The 17910-nt window shown below is 33.7% G+C and overlaps 1 protein-coding gene across 3 annotated transcripts in view; it reads left to right on the top strand.

Moving 5' to 3' along the window:
• The window catches only part of PKN2 (protein kinase N2), a 164895-nt gene that overhangs the window by 31956 nt on the left and 115029 nt on the right, over nucleotides 1-17910 (top strand). For all 3 annotated transcript variants that reach the window (XM_024743555.1, XM_024743553.1, XM_024743554.1), the window contains exon 2: nucleotides 6915-7215. In XM_024743555.1, coding sequence (XP_024599323.1) covers nucleotides 6915-7215 — 301 coding nt within the window. The remainder of the gene's footprint in view (nucleotides 1-6914; nucleotides 7216-17910) is intronic.

Raw genomic sequence — 17910 nt, forward strand, 5'->3', positions numbered from 1 at the left:
AAAAGGGGGAGGCCGAATATTATGTAGGCACCCAGCACTATCTCTCAGTACTATGTGCCAGGAAATATACTATTGCTATGAAAGCATACTTCTTATTCCTAGCACAGCCATTATGAGACTTAGAAATAATACAGTCAAGGTAGTTGTAATAATTCCATTTTACAGAAAAAAGAAATTAAAGCTTTAGCATGGTTGCAGTATCAGAATTTATACATGGCCAGTCTGACTCCAAATACTTAGTTCTTTCCATCATACTACATTCTAACTGAGCTTTCCGTTAAGACACACACACAAACATACACACACACACACACACACACACACACACACACACACAAAATATAGCCTACATTTGTTTAAAGCTTTACTGCTTCAGATTTTGTTTGGTTTTCATGTCTGTCTTCTTTAGTAAATTGAATACCTGAAAGAAAGCAGGATTGTGTCATTTCCATTACCTAGCATTCAGTGAATATTTTGAATAAAGAAGTTTTAAAGGAACTAAAAGGTGGGAGAACCAAACATAATTTTGCAAATGGGTGAACAGGTACAGAGATGGAATAACATGCTTGGGTTGCATAGCTAGTGACAGAGAGCTGGTGTAAGAACTGGTTTCTTGCTTTCTGGTGAGAGCATTCTCCCCTTAGACACAGAAGGTTGGATTAGGGTGATATGAGAGAATAAGAGGAAATATGTCCTGCCAGTACCCCTGAACTAAGGCACATAATATCCCTTAATTAATGCAAATCAGTTAGGTAAGGGTGTAGTTCAAATAAAGGGAAATGGATAAGAAGGTGGTATGGAGTAAAAGAGCACCAAACTAGGAGTCAGGAGACTAGTATGCTAAACCCAGCCAGTTCACTGACTTTTCTTTGTGACCTTAGGCAAGTTGCATAGCTGCTTTGAACCTGCTTTCCTCAAAACTAAAATCAAGGGAGTTACACTACATGATCTTTGAAATTCCTTCTAGCTAAACAGTATATGAATCATTGTACCCACTGAGTTTTTATGGGTGCTCTAACATTTCTTGGCATCTATCAGGTCAGACTGTTTTATATTTCTATAATATAAAGAAAGTAACAGCTTTTTCACTTCTTCTCTGGGAACTTGGCCAGTGAGAAGTAAACATCCTTTCCTGTCTCTCCCTAAATGAAGTACTTGGTCATAAGTGACAGACTTTTTTCTTCATTTTGTTCTTTGAATCTGATCCTGTTCTTATCTTAGTGTTTTTCTTAACTTCACTGTGAGTTTGTTGAAATGTAGTAAATAGAAAATGTCATTTTATATTTTATTCTACAGATCAGAATTTTGTTATTTCATAAAATAAAAATAGTTGTATTTATCAAATACATATTAACACATTTTCATACTTGGAATACTTGACTGGCATATGACGTGGTCTAGTTATAATGAGTGGAATGTGTAGTCTCATCCTTTGCAGTGGAATTGTATTGACTCGAAATAACCTAGTTAAATAATAGCAAATATACTGTAGAGTGTAAAGTATCATTATAAGCTTTTGCATTTACCAAAATTGAAGTAAAGTGAAAGTTACTTTTGATGTCTTTAAAAAATGTAATTCCCTCCTATTATACAGGCAGTATATATTAATTGCTAAAAAAAAATTGAGAAAATATGGAAAACTTGGAAGAACAAAATGAAAATCTTAGATTTTTTTACCCAGAGATAATTATTGTTAATATTTTAATCTCTTTCCTCCCAGTCTCTTTTTGTCCATTCTTATTTTAAACATAATTTGAAATAAAACTGTGTACATAGTAGCAGTACATTGAGCTGGACATACTGCTGAGGAAAAATAAAGAGTATAAATAAAAGAAACCTTTCCTTATTCCCTAGACTTTGAAATTCTTTTGTTATGACACTTATATCCTGAACTTTCTCTTTTCTATAAGTTGGTTTAAAGCCCTGCTACTTGTAAGTTTTGTAAGGGAGTCTGTGCCCAGCATATATTATTTTAAAAATTATTGTATTTACCATTCTATATAGTTAATAATTCCTAATTATCTTATTAGTTTACATCTCTAGAATTAGAATTACTGGGCCAAAGGGAATCACTATTTTAAAGATTCTTGTTATATAGTTCCAACTTATAAAGTTTTACAGCTTACACCTGGATTCTTGCCAACATTATGATTAGAAAACTCTTTGTCAATTTAAGAGGTAAAAATGGTATAGTCTCTCCTGCCATGGCACAAGTTTTTTTTCTTCAATAGAAGTGAACATACACAGGAAAGTAAGCAGGGGAATGATGTAAGTGTAACATGGGCACTGGGTTAGTTCATCTGTCATTTCCCCAAGAATGTTAACATTTTGAAGCAGCTGGTTTTTAATTTTTTTTTAATTTTGGAGAAAGCCTTAGCAATATATGAAGATAAAGGCTGAAAATCCTGTAGAAGTTTGATAGTTTGGAGCCTCTGTTGTTATTAAAGAATAGTTTTCTGTTGATCTAATTATCATTCATTTGTAGATAAAAATGCTTTTTCTCTCTATTTACTTTGTAGTTGCTGCGTTATTTTCATTTATCTTATTTGCAACTTGGTATGACCTTCCAGTCTAAGGATATATCATGCTTCAACTCTGGAATATTCTCATCCATTTATCTCTTCATGTAGCGCTTCTCCCCCATTGTCTTTATTCTGTTATTCTGGAGCTCTTACTGCGAGGATCTTGGATCCTCTCATTCTGTCTTACATGCCTTTAAATTTCTCATATCGCTGTATGATGAATTCAGAGTAATTCCCTCAAGTTATCTATCTGCCAGGATACTAATTCATTAGCTTGGTCTAATCTGCTATTTAACCTGTCCACTGAGTTTTTAATTTATTTTGGTTCCTTTGAACTCCATCTAATTTTTACTCTTTGTTTCTTACTCATTGAAGTCTCTGTTCCTTTTATTTATTTAGCTGCTCGAAATCTACTTAACCTAAAAATCATTTCGATGTTACTACTATAAATCCTGAGTGTATTAATTTCACTAATGGTTTCCTTGTTTTTGGATTTGGCCCATCTGATTTGAAAGGCTGCACTAAGGATATAGATGATATAAAATACATTAAAAATAAGTAGGATTAATCATGAAAGAGTTGAAATATTTTTAAACATGATGGTGGATTTCGATTGATAGTGAAAGGAATAGGGTATTAGAAAGAAAGACATGGATGGGTAAGAGAATATAACAGCAAAGTGTTAGATTAATTTGACTAGAATGGAGAGGCTAACTAAGCTTGTTGATTTCAGTGATAAAAGGTTTGAGAATTAATGGGGTTTCTTTTATGTATATATGATTGGTAGAGAATCATGAATACTACCAGGAGTTTAGTTTTATGTTTAGGATTACTTTTGTGTTTTTTTCCTTTTTTTATCTCTTTCTGAGCATATTAATGAATTTAAAAGGGAGTTTGTGATTAGAGGTTGGATCTAACTTTGCTTGGTTTTGAAAACATGAGAAAAGGTATCTACTGTTTACTTTTGGGGGAGGTGTGAACTTTATTATATAGAGTACCAAGAGTTGAATGGTGGATGAAAGGGTAAAGCTTATAAACATAAATTACTATAATGTTACTACTGCCTCTAAGAGAACCTACTGAGACAGAGATTATCACTGAAGATTTTCACTGCTTAAATAGCTATTTTTTTTTTCCTGAGGCTGATTTATTTTACTGTGTCAAGAATATTATTACATTGCCTAGTACTGATTCCATTTATGATATAATTGCTCTTTTTTTTAAGGGTAGAGACATAATTTAATAGATGGAATATCTCATTTCAGTTGTTCCAAATGCAAGAAAATTATATTTTCCAATAACTTTCACAGTTTATTGCAACTAAAATTTTTAGGAAAAGAGTAATAGAAAGTACTGTAACCTTTCCTATCTGCTGTCAGGGGGCATAGTTTATCTTAAGTTATTGATTATGGTGTATGTATCTCCTGCTCCTTTCCAAAAGGTATTTGAGTCATGTCACAACAAAAGATGGGAGTAAAAATATGGTTACTAGAAATTCAGGCCTTTTAGGAAGAGGAAGCAAACATGCTAACCACATATGATTTATATCTAATATCTAATTTTAGCCAGTATAGTTGCTATGATTGAATATCAGTTTTGCCTTAGAGCTTCCTGGAGTATGAGTTCTCTTTACCAGAAAGAGGAAAGCATGACTTCCTTAGCAGTGATAGACTTTCCTGAATTCTGAAATAAGAATATTAAATAATGTAATCAAATCATTAAGAAAATAAAACAGAACCACTCTGCCAGGCATAAGCTCTGCCCTCAAATTGCTCACAGTCTTTGGAGTTGTCAGATAAGGAAAGGAATACTTGTTTAAATAAAATCCACATTATCAGAGCACACAGGAGAGAGGCATTTAATCTAAATTCTAAGAGAGGGCATAGGCAGGAAATTCTTTCCTGGGGAAAAAATTATGGTAAACTTTGAAACAAAGTAAAAGTTAACTAAGAAAAGAAAGACTAGGAAGAGATAGTTGAAGAAAGAAGGGAAAATGATGCATCCCAAAGGTGCAGCATGCATAGTAGCTGAGCCAAAAGAGATTGTCTCTGGCAATAAATTTCTGTAATTTGATATGATCGGCATTTAGGGAGCAAGTTGGAAAGTGGAAGTTGCAGTAGCCAAGGATAACAGTGTTTTTTGGTTGTTGTTTTTGTTTGTTTTGTTTTTAACAGCCTTTAAATATTAGTACCATGATTTTCAAACTCTGCAACAAGGCTCTCTGGAGTGCCTCAGCAAGCTCTCAGGATGCTGCAGTATATTTTAAAAATTTCAGGGAAACACAGTGACACCATTTGTTGGATACCATGTGGACTAACTAGAGTCAGTAAAGTTTCAATATTAAGGATATTCTACAACCCCTTTGTACTGGCCGTATAGGATGAAGGTGGGAATGTGCAACTGATTTCAAGTTTTGAGAAACTGTGAAGTACCCAATAGCAGACATATATCCCATTAATAAGTAACTGTGGCTATTAAAGAATGAAATACAAATGTAATTTTCTTTCAATTTGTATTATTTCAAACAGCTACTAAGTTGTTATAAGTATTGATTAAGTTATTTGGACTGTACTACTTAATAAATGGAATTGTTAGGTATTTCTTTTAGCCTATGCATCATAAAGAAAAAATTACTGAGACACTTAACGTTCTGGCTTAGTACCTAATATTAAAGTACAGATTTGTGAAAGCAATTCATGTAGTGTTTTCTAAGTTTATAAAGATAGAAATAAAACTATCTAGAGGAATGCATTTAGCTTAAGCTTTCTCATTTAAGAATTGTTTGCCTCCGTTCCCTTTACCTGAAGGTAGACAATAGAAATTTGGGATTTTATCTTTTGACAATAGTCATATGTTTTTGATAACCAGACAAAGGTGGATTTATAAACTTTGGAAACTGAATAAATGGATTGATATGACTTATAGTCCATTATAAATAGTGAAAAGCCTCGACATTATTTTGGCCCAGATAGGAGATCATTCTATGTTCGTATAGATAAGAATCAGAAATTTAAGGCCAATAGGTGTAGATCACCAGTTTCAGGAATTTTGAATCTAAGATCTATGGTACCTGGAAATAGTACATACAATAGTACATACAAACATGAATTTTCTTTGTTCTACTCTTTTTTTTGTCAATTTCAAAGGGGTTGTTGGCCCTAAAAAGGTTAAGAACAAATTTATACATCAACTACTTCATTTTTTGCATAGTATGCCTGTTGGCACCAGGTAAATTGGTACCAATGCCAAGACTAAATCCTGTATCTTCCCATCCATTGTCTCACTGTTTTGCAAAATACATGTTTTTCAGAGGTGAAGAATTAGACGTAAAGAGTATTTGCACCAAGTATTTAAATAGAACTTATTTTATGGGTGTGATGAATTCCCAAAGAAGTTAAAGAAAATCTTTTAATTACTTAGGTCTGTGGTTCAAAAGATACATAAAGGGTGCACAGTGAAATATAAATCTCTTTTCTGTGTCCTTCACAAGCTCGATTCCTCTTCCCAAAGACAAAAGTTAACTCTAGTTTCTTGTGTTTTAGAAATTAAAAATGTAAAAACCAATAGTATTGTAGTAATGGAGTTTAAAATAGTGAATGATATACAAATAGCCAGAACATAACTTTGCCTGTTTTAAATGTAGATTAGATGTACTTACCTGATTTGATTTTCATTTTAAGTTGAATAACTGATACTGTGTACTCTCTTAGCTTCTGTCAGTAGGACATAATTTAGACATTTTTTAGTAGTGATGTTTATGTAGTCAGTCAACCAAATTATCAATTGGGATAGTCATGAAATATATGAATAAAATTCTGAAATTAGTCTTCCCAAGCCCTAATGCATTTAATTGCTTAACTAAAAAGTAGTTATAAGGATATAATTTTATTTTATTTTTGCCAATATTAGTTTATTTTTAAGAGGTTTCTTATAGAAGATAAAATAGAATTTTATCTCACCTATGGAATTTAATAATAATCTTCACTTATTAAGTGACTATAGTGGGCCAAGAATTATATTTGGAGCTTCACATACAATATTTTGAATTACCACATCTCTGAAAAGTGCCTAATATTATTATTTAGATTTTACACGATTAGATTGAGCATTTGAAAGGTTAAATAACTTGCTCAAGATTCACAGTGTAGGTTTTGGAATCTAACTTGGGTTCATGGAATATCAAAAATTCATTGTCTGTTTATACAGCCCAAAGTTGTCTTTGTGTATAGATGTGTTTATTTTAATATAAAATTGTCAGGTAATGTTATTTAGTGAGTGGGCAGAGTTTTTGAAGAATTGCTTTAAGTACAGTTGTATTCTTATATGGCCTATTTTACTGAGCAGCTAACTTTCCTAAACTCCCACATTTGTGTGTTTATTTTTTTTCTGTAGGGAGATTCCCGAAGTCTTCCCTTTTCTGAGAATGTGAGTGCTGTTCAAAAATTAGACTTTTCAGATACAATGGTGCAACAGAAATTGGATGATATCAAGGATCGAATTAAGAGAGAAATAAGAAAAGAACTGAAAATCAAAGAAGGAGCTGAAAATCTGAGGAAAGTCACAACAGATAAAAAAAGTTTGGCTTATGTGGACAACATTTTGAAAAAATCAAATAAAAAATTAGACGAATTGCATCACAAGCTACAGGAACTAAATGCACATATTGTTGTATCAGATCCAGAAGATGTTACAGGTATTTTATTTGATGTTTATATAGTATACTAATAAGAAATGTATTATTTTAAAAATAATAAGATTTGTGACATGTATAGTCTTTAACTTTTTTGAAAGTACAGGGACTGTATTTTCTCCTACAGTTAAGGTCTTATTTATATTCTATTCAGAAGGTGCAGTGAGTTGATGAATATGAAAATTAAAACGTTTACTTAGAGATGAGTAATTCTCTGTCTACTCTCTTACCCTCTGTCACTAAGACATTACTTAAAGTTATTTTCCAGTATTTATGTTTTGTATTGAGTCAACCACATGCTCTTACCTGATTCATCCTTGAGATCAGCAGCACGAGTTTGCCAGATGACTTTTTAAAGTTAAAAATGCATTCTATGACCAAGGGATATTTTTATTTTTTGCAAATATAGTTAATCAAACCTATGACCTTTGTTCTTTGAGCTCTAAGCAACTGAATTAACAACTACACTACCAGGCATTTTGTTTAAAAAAGAAGAAAATTTAAAAAGCCACACGTTACTTTTTTTTTTTCTCCAGTATAGAAAATGAAAGGAAAATACAACCTATAAGTCCAACCTAAGAGCATAATTTTTAAACAGTAGAATTAACAGATGTTCATGTTGGAAATTTTTCAATGGTACAGAAAGTAAAAATAGAAAAATGACCTCTATCCACTCTAGGCCCACTCCCTAAAGGTAGCATTACTAAGGTTTTTGTTGTTATGTCCTTCCAGAAAAAAAATTCTGTATTTGTATCAATGTCCATCCATTCATATATACATTCTTTCTAAACCTTTTTACTTAACAAATCGTATAAGACACATTTGATCTAATAGTTTTGTCTTTGCAAAGAGGGTATTTTGAGCTAGTTATTTAATGTCTAAATCCTTAATTTCTTCATTTGCAAAGATAAGGAGTGGTATACGTAGAATGATGTATCTAGCACCATAGAAATTTTAGAAGAACCTGTATGATTAGCCAAGAAAAAACAGATATTAAGTAGAATTAAATTTGCTTAAGGAAGTACATAACTCTGACCAAGAACCACAAATTTCTAATCTTAAAAGTTGTGTACAATGCTTCTGATATTCAGTGTACTTATAGAGCTTGTTTTAATGCATTACTTTCAACATCTGGGACTTACCTTAGGGGTTTCAATTGGAGACGGTCTATGTAGAGATTTTAATCTTGTAAGAATAATTAATTCTTAGAAGTGAAAGAAATCATAAAGAAACCAGCCTTCTTATTTTATAGCTGAAATAATCCCAAAGATGTGAATTAATTTGCCCAGAATTACAAAACTAGCTAAAGAACTCTTCAATCTAGTATTTTCTTACCCACAAATTCAGTAATTACATTATAAATGGAAATTTGTATTATGAAATGCTTTTTCTTCAGCAATATCATATAAACTTAGATATAGCCTATTCTGTTGGAACTCTGCCGAGCTCTACATTCTTTGCCCATTACTTGTTTAGGAGAGGTCTAAAATAAGAAACTGTGCTGGAGCTTTAAACTCAGTTTAGAGAAAACATTTTTGATAATCACGGAATACCAATAACTACCTTGTAATTGGAATGTAGAAGTGTTTTTGCCACCCAAAGAGTAGCCCATTTGGTTTCCCTAGTCCCTTGTAAAAAATTAACTTTACTGAAGTATGTAAATTACATATGATAAAATGCACATATTTTAAGTATATGATTTGATGAGTTTTAACAAATGTATATACCCAAGTAGCCATCACTACAACTAGGGATCCTGACCATCACTTCAGTTCTCTTGTATACATACTTGCAATCAATCTACAATCCCCATCCCTGGCTTTAGGTAACCACTGGTCTGCCTTCTATCACTTTAGATTAGATTTGTCTTTCCTAGAGTTTCCTATAAAGAAATGACCTTTTAGTCCTACTATCAAATTCCTTTTCTACCTCAAAAGCCAATTTGGATATCTCTATGAAACCTTCCTTGACTTTCTCTGATTATCTTCTCTATTCTACTTTGTCCAGTCATTGTTGTATTACAATTTATTTCTGTACATTTTTATATCACTTACTAAATTGTATGATCCTTGAGGACAGGTCCATGTTTTCATTCATTTATTTTCAAGGTTTATCATAAAGCCTGGAGTTTAGTAGGTATTTAGTTGAGAGTATTATATCTCAAAAAAAAAAAATCCCAACAAATAAAAACCTTGTATTAGTTTTTGTAATTAATACCAAAGCGTAATTTATCATGGTACTTTAAATATTTAATACTTAGGGAATAAAGCCTTAAATAAAATTTTAGGAGAAATAATTCCAGAAACTTTCTTTGCTGTTATTGACTTATCAGATAACTGCAGGGCAAATGTTATATGAAATATAACTCTCTACTGTGACTTCTTAACACTTCAGTTTGTTTGGAATGAACTTGACAAGCTGGTTACAGTTTGAATATATTAAAAAAACAGTTCTCTTTGCAAATGGCATATTCACGCATCTTGGTAATAAGTTGTTTTTTGGTTTGTTTGTTTGTTTTCTCATACTACTTATTTGACTGCATTAAAATGAACAACAACACAGAGGGTTAAAGGTAGTTCAATGTTAATTTTAGGTCACATTGCCATGAAATTTTATGTTTTACATTGTGTACTAAAGTAGGCAAAATCATTTAATTTGATTAGATCTGACATAAAGGGTCAAGGGCCTAGCATTTTGCTTTCAGTTCTCTAAAGTATGTAGATTAATAACTGTGCAGAAGTATTCGGCTAATTCCTGTTGTCTTGTGGGTATGTAAGCAGAATGAATGATTCAAGGAAAGAGGGACAGAATTTAAATTTGCATTGTATATATGATTACCATGTAAGCAGTTAGGAGGCCTGTTCTTAACTCACTTCTGCAATAATTAACTCGGTTAACCATCAGGTTCTAATTTGTAAAATAAGGACTTTTATCAAATGAACTTTAAGACTTTTAGCTATAAAACTCTCTGAAATGTTGCTTATTATAAAGTCAAGATCAGATCATTTGGGACTGTTTGATGTTCTCTTCATGCCCATGATACTCTAAGCTTCCTGTTCACCTTCCATATACTTCAAGAATAGTCTCATAGAGTATTATTATTACTCCCACATGGAAATTATAAACATATTATAAAATGAGGCTGAATGCCCCTTGTGAAAAAAGTTATTGGAGCTCTGTAAAGTGGATTAGTAATCTAAGCCTTAGTTGATACCTGAGACTCTGAAAGGAAATATTTAAGAAAGAACTAATTTTCTGAATCGTTGGACTCATATATCATCCCTAAAGAAGAAGACAAGAATATTTCTCATATTTTATTAGGTATAACTAATAATTTGTGTAGTGTAATTCCCTCTGTTTTTATCTTACTTCCTTCTCTTGTACCTCTTCCCATTTCCATTTTCTCAGACCCCACCAAGCTTAGATTGATTTTTACCTTTTGAGGTAATGAATATTTTCTTTAATATATAGTGTTCAGAAAGAAAATATTGATTTAGCATTGGAATTTTGTGTGTGGTTTTTTTGTTTTGTTTTTGTTTGTTTGTTTTGGCTGCACCACACAGCACGTGGGATCTTAGTTTCCTGACCAGGGATCGAACCCGTACTTCCTGCAGTAGAAGCATAGAGTCATAACTAATGGACTGCCAGGGAATTCCCTGGAATTTTTTGGAGTTAACCTTGGAAATTCTTCTAAATCCCAGAGATATATCTATATTGAGGGAGTCTTCTTAATGACTAAAATGTAGTTTATGAAGTCCTTCTTGAATGAGTAGAAGTGAGAATTTAAATTTCTTTTTATTATTGGCCTATCCACCTAAATGTAGCATAGAAATTATAGTTGAATTTTATATTTATTAAAATCTGTGTGGCCTGGTTTATTATGCAGTTTCTACATATTCCTTATTTCTGATTGAATTTCTCATTTTGAGGTAAGCACATTTTGTATTAAGTTGTGTACTCTTTTTTTTTTTTTTTTGCGGTACGCGGGCCTCTCACTGTTGTGGCCTCTGCCGTTGCGGAGCACAGCCTCCAGACGCGCAGGCTCAGCGGCCATGGCTCAGGGGCCCAGCTGCTCCACGGCATGTGGGATCTCCCGGGACCGGGACACAAACCCATGTCCCCTGCATCGGCAGGTGGACTCTCAACCACTGCGCCACCAGAGAAGCACAAGTTGTGTACTCTTAAGTAAAGGATTGCTGTTAAGTAGGTAACTGTGATCGTTAATTAACAAGGCACTTTTAATGCCCCTGGGTTTGTTTTCTCATCTTTAAAATCATGAAATTAAATGATTCATAGACACCTAATACTTGAATCCTTTGGTATATATATTTTTTAAGTTAATACACAGTAAAATTGATTCTTTTTGGGTACATCATTCCATGAATTTTAATATACATATAGGTTCATCTAAACACCACCACAATCAGGAAAAGGAGCAGTACTATCCCTTTGTGGTCACACCCTCTTCCTATTCCATATCCCCCGTCAACCACTGGTCTGTTCTCTGTCACTTATAGTTTGCTTTTCAAGAATAACATATAAATGGAATCATAAAGTTTATAACCTTTTGAGACTGACTTCTTTCACTCAACATATTGCTTTTTGAGATTCATCCAGGTTGTTGCATTTATCAATAGTTTATTCTTTTTTATTGCTGAGTGGTAGTCCACTCTATAGATGTACCACAATTTACTTATCCATTCCTTCACCAAGAACATTAGGGTTGTTTTCCAGTTTTTGGCAGTTATCAGTAAAGCTGCTGTAACTACCCATTAACAGGTTGTTGTGTGAACATGTTTTCAGTTCACCATGGTAAACACTTAGGAGTGTGATTCCTAAGTCATATGTTAGAATATGTTTAACATTATAAGGAACTGCCAAAATGTTTTCCAGAGTGGCTATATTATTTTTCATTCTCACCAGCAATATATGAGAGTTCCAGTTGTTCCACATCTCCTCCAGCACTTGGTATTGTTAATGTACTTTTTAACCAGTCTAACAGGTGTATAGTGGTTGATGATATATATTATTGTAATTAGGAGGAGGAAAGAAGAAAAATAAAGTAGCACCATCTTAAGGAGAATTTATGAAAGAACTGCGCATGGCCTAGGTACAGAGTTATGTACAGAATGAAGAAGTCTTTCCTACCAGAGATATGCAATATGCAGTTTTTAAACATTAGGATGTAATGTAGCATTGATCTGTATTTCTGTTTTTGTACCAGTACCATACTGTCTTGATTACTGTAGCTTTGTATTATAGTTTGAAGTTGGGGAGCCTGATTCCTCCAACTCCGTTTTTCTTTCTCAAGATTGCTTTGGCTATTCAGGGTCTTTTGTGTTTCCATACAAATTGTAAAATTTTTTCTGATTCTGTGAAGAATGCCATTGGTAGTTTGGTAGGGATTGCATTGAATCTGTAGATTAACCCACACATGTATGGTCACCTAATTTATGACAAAGGAGGCAAGAACATACAATGGAGAAAAGACAGCCTCTTCAATAAGTGGTGCTGGGAAAATTGGACAGCTACATGTAAAGAATGAAATTAGAACACTCCCTAACACCATACACAAAAACAAACCCAAAATGGATTAAAGACCTAAATATAAGACCAGACACTGTAAAACTCTTAGAGTAAAACACTCTTTGACATAAACCACAGCAAGATCTTTTTTGACCCACCTCCTAGAGTAACGGAACTAAAAACAAAAATAAACAAATGGGACCTAATTAAACTTGAAAGCTTTTGCATAGCAAAGGAAACCATAAACAAAACAAAAAGACAACCCTCAGAATGGGAGAAAATATTTGCAAACCAAACAACTGACAAAGGATTAATCTCCCAAATATACAAACAGCTCATGGAGCTCAATATCAAAAAAACAAACAACCCAATTAAAAAATGGGCAAAAGACCTAAACAGATATTTCACCAAAGAAGACATAGAGATGGCCAAGAGGCACATGAAAATATGCTCAACATCACTAATTATTAGAGCGATGCAAATCAAAACTACAATGAGATATCATCTCACACCAGTCAGAATGGCCATCATCAAAAAAGCTACAAACAATAAATGCTGGAGAGGGTGTGGAGGAAAGGGAACCCTCTTGCACTGCTGGTGGGAATGTAATTGATACAGCCACTATGGAGAAACAGTATGGAGGTTCCTTAAAAAACTAAAAATAGAACTACCATATGACCCAGCAATCCCACTACTGGGCATATACCCCAAGAAAACCATAATTCAAAAGGACACATATACCCCAGTGTTCATTGCAGCACTATTTACAATAGCCATGACACGGAAGCAACCTAAATGTCCATTGACAGATGAATGGATAAAGAAGATGTGGTACATATATACAATGGAATATTACTCAACCGTGAAAAGGAACGAAACTGGGTCATTTGTAGAGATGTGGATGGACCTAGAATCTGTCATACAGAGTGAAGTAAGCCAGAAAGAGAAAAACAAATATCGTATATTAATGCATATTTGTGGAATCTAGCAAAATGGTACAGATGAACGTATTTGCAGGGCGGGAATAGAGATGTAGACGTAGAGAACAGACACGTGGACACGGGGGGTGGGGTAAGGGGAGTGTGGGACAAATTGGGAGATAGGATTGACATATATACACTACCATGTGTAGAATAGTTAGGTAGTGGAAACCTGTATAGCACAGGGCACTCAGCTTGGTGCTGTGTGATAACCTAGATGGGTGGGCTGGGGGAGGGGGAGCAGTGGCAGGGAGGTCCAAGAGGGAGGGAATATAGATATACATATAGCTGATTCACTTCATTGTACAGCAGAAACTAACACAACATTGTAAAGCAGTTATACTCCAATAAAAAAGAAAAGAAAAATCTTCATTATATAAAAAGCCAGTTTTAGGCACAACACTGTAAATCAACTATACTTCAATAAAATAAATTTTTTTAAGATATAATGTAACATATATAGGCAGTTCTGAAATTTTAATGCCTACGTTGCTTATTTTACCTTAAATAAAAACACTACAACCCATAATCTTATCCGTGCTATTTTTGTAAAATACTAAGAAAGCTTAACCAAAGGTTGTGTTAGTTATAAAATATTTCAGCAAAATTAGTTCAGTTGGTGACATCTGACATAGGTCATCCTGAGTACACAAAATAACTGATTTAAGAATCCATTAATAATTAGTGAGCATTTATTATAATCTGAGCAGTTTCCAGATGACTATATAAGGTAAGCATATCTGTTTAAACAAGAAAGATGGATTTTGGGGGAATTATAAACATTTAATATAATTGTAACACATGTCAAGAATCTGGAGCAGCTTTTTTTTAAAATATCTGTTTATAAGTACTAAGTGAAAACCAAAATGTTGACCAGTGAACAGTAACTACGAGACTTATAAATGGACGTTTGTGGAGATAGTTAAATAGTAAGATAGTGCGTCAGCATACTACTACCTTTATTAATTTAGATTTGGCTAGATTTACTTCAGTTATATTTCCTCTTATTTTTTTGTGAATGAAAGAAATAAATAGCCTTGTTCCATAAACAGACATTCTGGCTGTACAGGTACCACTTTATGAATATTGAGCATTGGGAATCAGCTGGGTATAAACTAAAGAACAAAGTTTCTATAAAATCCAAGGTCTTATCCCAGCTGGATCGTTACATAGTTATGTGTTTGTGTATCACTTGCAACCCCTCCAGGTCTTGTTTTTCTTGTTCATAAAACAGAGAATAGAGACTGTATATGCTCTTTCTATGGTGTTTTGTGAACAAGGGTTTTAATAGCTTGAGGAAAGGTCAAGTATGAGGCGTTTAAGCTTTTCTAATTCTGAACATGAAACCTCTGGATGTAAGTAAAATCTGAGGAAGCTTTCCTGGGGCTAGGAAGTAAAGATTCAAGGTCAATTACGTTACTAACCTCCATGAGAATGAAGTAACCAGTTTAAGGCTAAACCTTATTTAGGAGCCTTCTAAGGATTGGGACTGCTCCTGTTTTCTAGAACTCTTAACTCATTTTGGAAGCCAACTGCTCAGTTGTGGATTTAGAGAAAATAGAAAATACCAGAAACAGCATATCTGTTGCTCTACACATTGTTGGGAAAACTACTAACAAATTCAGTTTTTACTCATCATTCTAGCCTTGGAAAATCTCATCCCTGAGGAGATTTTAACCACGTTGTATTTTCTGCTGACTTTCAAAGTGGTATTTCAAACCAAAATGGATTTTCTGGGCTTCATCTCATAATTTACAGCCTTATAACCTTATGGATATTGCCTGAATATAGGTATTATTATCCTGTTGGCTTTGCCTCTTACCATGTTTAAAGTTGAACTCTTCCTTCCTGGGACACTGCCTCTAAATCTTTCCCTTTTGATTTCTGTCCTGTTAATGGCATGACCCCTATAATCTGTAACTAAAATCTGACTTTTACTGTAGATGTCTGTCTTTCTTTTTACTTTCACTGTCCAGTGTAAGTGAAGTCACCAAGCCCTATAGATTCTACCTCTGACATAGGTCTCAAATCTGTATCTCTTCTCCATCCTTACTGCTAAAGCCTGCAAGTTAAGTATTTCTCTAATCCAACCTAAACACTACTACCAATATTTTTTACTTAGTATTCAGAATTGATCCTGTTACTTTCTTGCTTTAAACCTTTCAGTGGCTCTCCATTCCCTACAGAATACAGTACAAATTTATAGCATTACAGAGATGCCCTTCATATAATCTGGCCTCTGCTAATAACTTCAATTTCTGATTGAAATTGTTCCTCCCAAATCTAATTTTCCCATCTTTCTTCATACCATTTATGTTTGCTCTCTTTTTTTATCTTTCTACACGTGTGTGTGTGTGTGTGTGTGTGTGTGTGTGTGTGTGTGTAGATTGGCAAATCTAGGTGGTGGGTTTATGGGTGCTCACTATACCATTCTTTCATCTTTTCAGTATATTTGAAAATGTTCATATATGCACACATACACTGTTGCATGAATAGACACACATACCCATTTATATAGGTACATAGAGGTTGTACCTGACTCTAAGCCCTTTGAGAAAAGGAATTTTTTTCTCAAGTCCTTTGCAAAATACCTGAATATGTATGATGTAACCAGTTCCCTGTGTTAAATTCCCTTTGTTCAAAATATCTAGTGTGGTTTCTGTTTGTCAACTAGACTGAATGGTATACCTTCTTTACATACCATATAACAAACTTAGAATACTTTAATTTCAATCTACCTAACTCCAGTTGACCTAAGTGCTGTCATTGTTCATATTCTAGTTCTATCATTTTATCTTCAGTTCCACAAGTTACATTAATTATTATTGTTTTATATAGTCATTGTTGGTTTATAATTACCCACGTGTTTATCATTTTCTTTGTTCAACATTTCTTCATGCTTCTCAGGCCTTCCTTCATCTTGTTTCCTTTTCTTCCTAAAGGTGTAGACTTTACAAAGATACTTCCCCGGGTATATCATTCTAGGTTGACATTTATTTTCTCTCAGTACCTGGAAACTATTATTTTATGTCTTCTGGATTTCCCCTGTTGTTTTTGAGGGGGCAATTACTGATCTAATGGTTAAACTATGCAGATATTCTGCCTTTTCTCCCTAGCTGTTTTTAAGAAACTCTTTTTCTGCAGTGTTCTGCTGAATGGTATAGATTTCTTTTCATTTGATCTGGGTTATGTTGGGCTTCCTGGATCTGAGATTTGTGTATTTCATTGATTGTGGGAAGTGCTTGGCGCCTATCTCGTTGAATGTTGCATGTCTTGTATTCCCTCTTCTCTTTCATTTTGGAACTCCAGTTAGATGCATGATAATTTCTTCAAGTCTATCTCCATTTCTCTAATTCTTTCCATGTGTCCAGTTTGCTCTTGACCAAGTATATTGTATTTCTAATTTCTGTTTTGTATATGTATTTTATATATATATATATATAATTTTTGATAGTCTCTTGTTTTAGTCATTCTTTTGATACCTTTCTATTTAATTTTACCTATAAAATGTACTTTTTCACATTTTGTGTGAGGTAATGACAACAAATGAAATCTTTACTGTGCTACTCCTGTAGTTTTTTTCTAACTCACGATGAATTTTTTTTTTTCTGCCAGAACTTTGTGATTTCTAATTGTGGGCACATTTTCATTGGAACTTTATCTGTGGGAATTATTTTAGGTCTGGATTTAAAGTGCTTTCTTTCAAAGAGGATTTGCATTTGTTTCTGTAAGATGCCTGAAAGCATTATCAACCTGAGGCCAATTAAAATAAAATTTATGATTAATTTTGGGGGGGGGGGCACATAGATGGTATGATTTCCTGCCTCAAACCTGTATGAGAGCAGTAAGAATTTTTTTTTTAAAGAATATCCATTTCCCCTCCCTGCCAGTCACCCCAAGCCAAAAGCAAGTCAACAAATAATTCACCTGTTATGGATGACAACTTTTTAGGTTCCTGTCTTTAATCATGTTTTTCTTGATCTGACTGCCTACTTTGTAAGAGTCCTTGGGCCTTTTCTTGGGCTCTTATTAACATCCAAGCTTTACTTCATCAGGATGATGAGAGCCTAATAAGTCTCTTTTGTTCAGAAAAGCAAAAACATTCTCAGAAGCACAAAGGTACAAATGTCTACTTATATCTGTCCCGGGATTGTGTCACATGCACCATGCATTCACTGCCTTCTCCCTATCC

Source organism: Neophocaena asiaeorientalis, unplaced genomic scaffold (genome assembly GCF_003031525.2).
Source record: "Neophocaena asiaeorientalis asiaeorientalis breed wild unplaced genomic scaffold, Neophocaena_asiaeorientalis_V1.1 scaffold317, whole genome shotgun sequence".
NCBI lineage: Eukaryota > Metazoa > Chordata > Mammalia > Artiodactyla > Phocoenidae > Neophocaena > Neophocaena asiaeorientalis.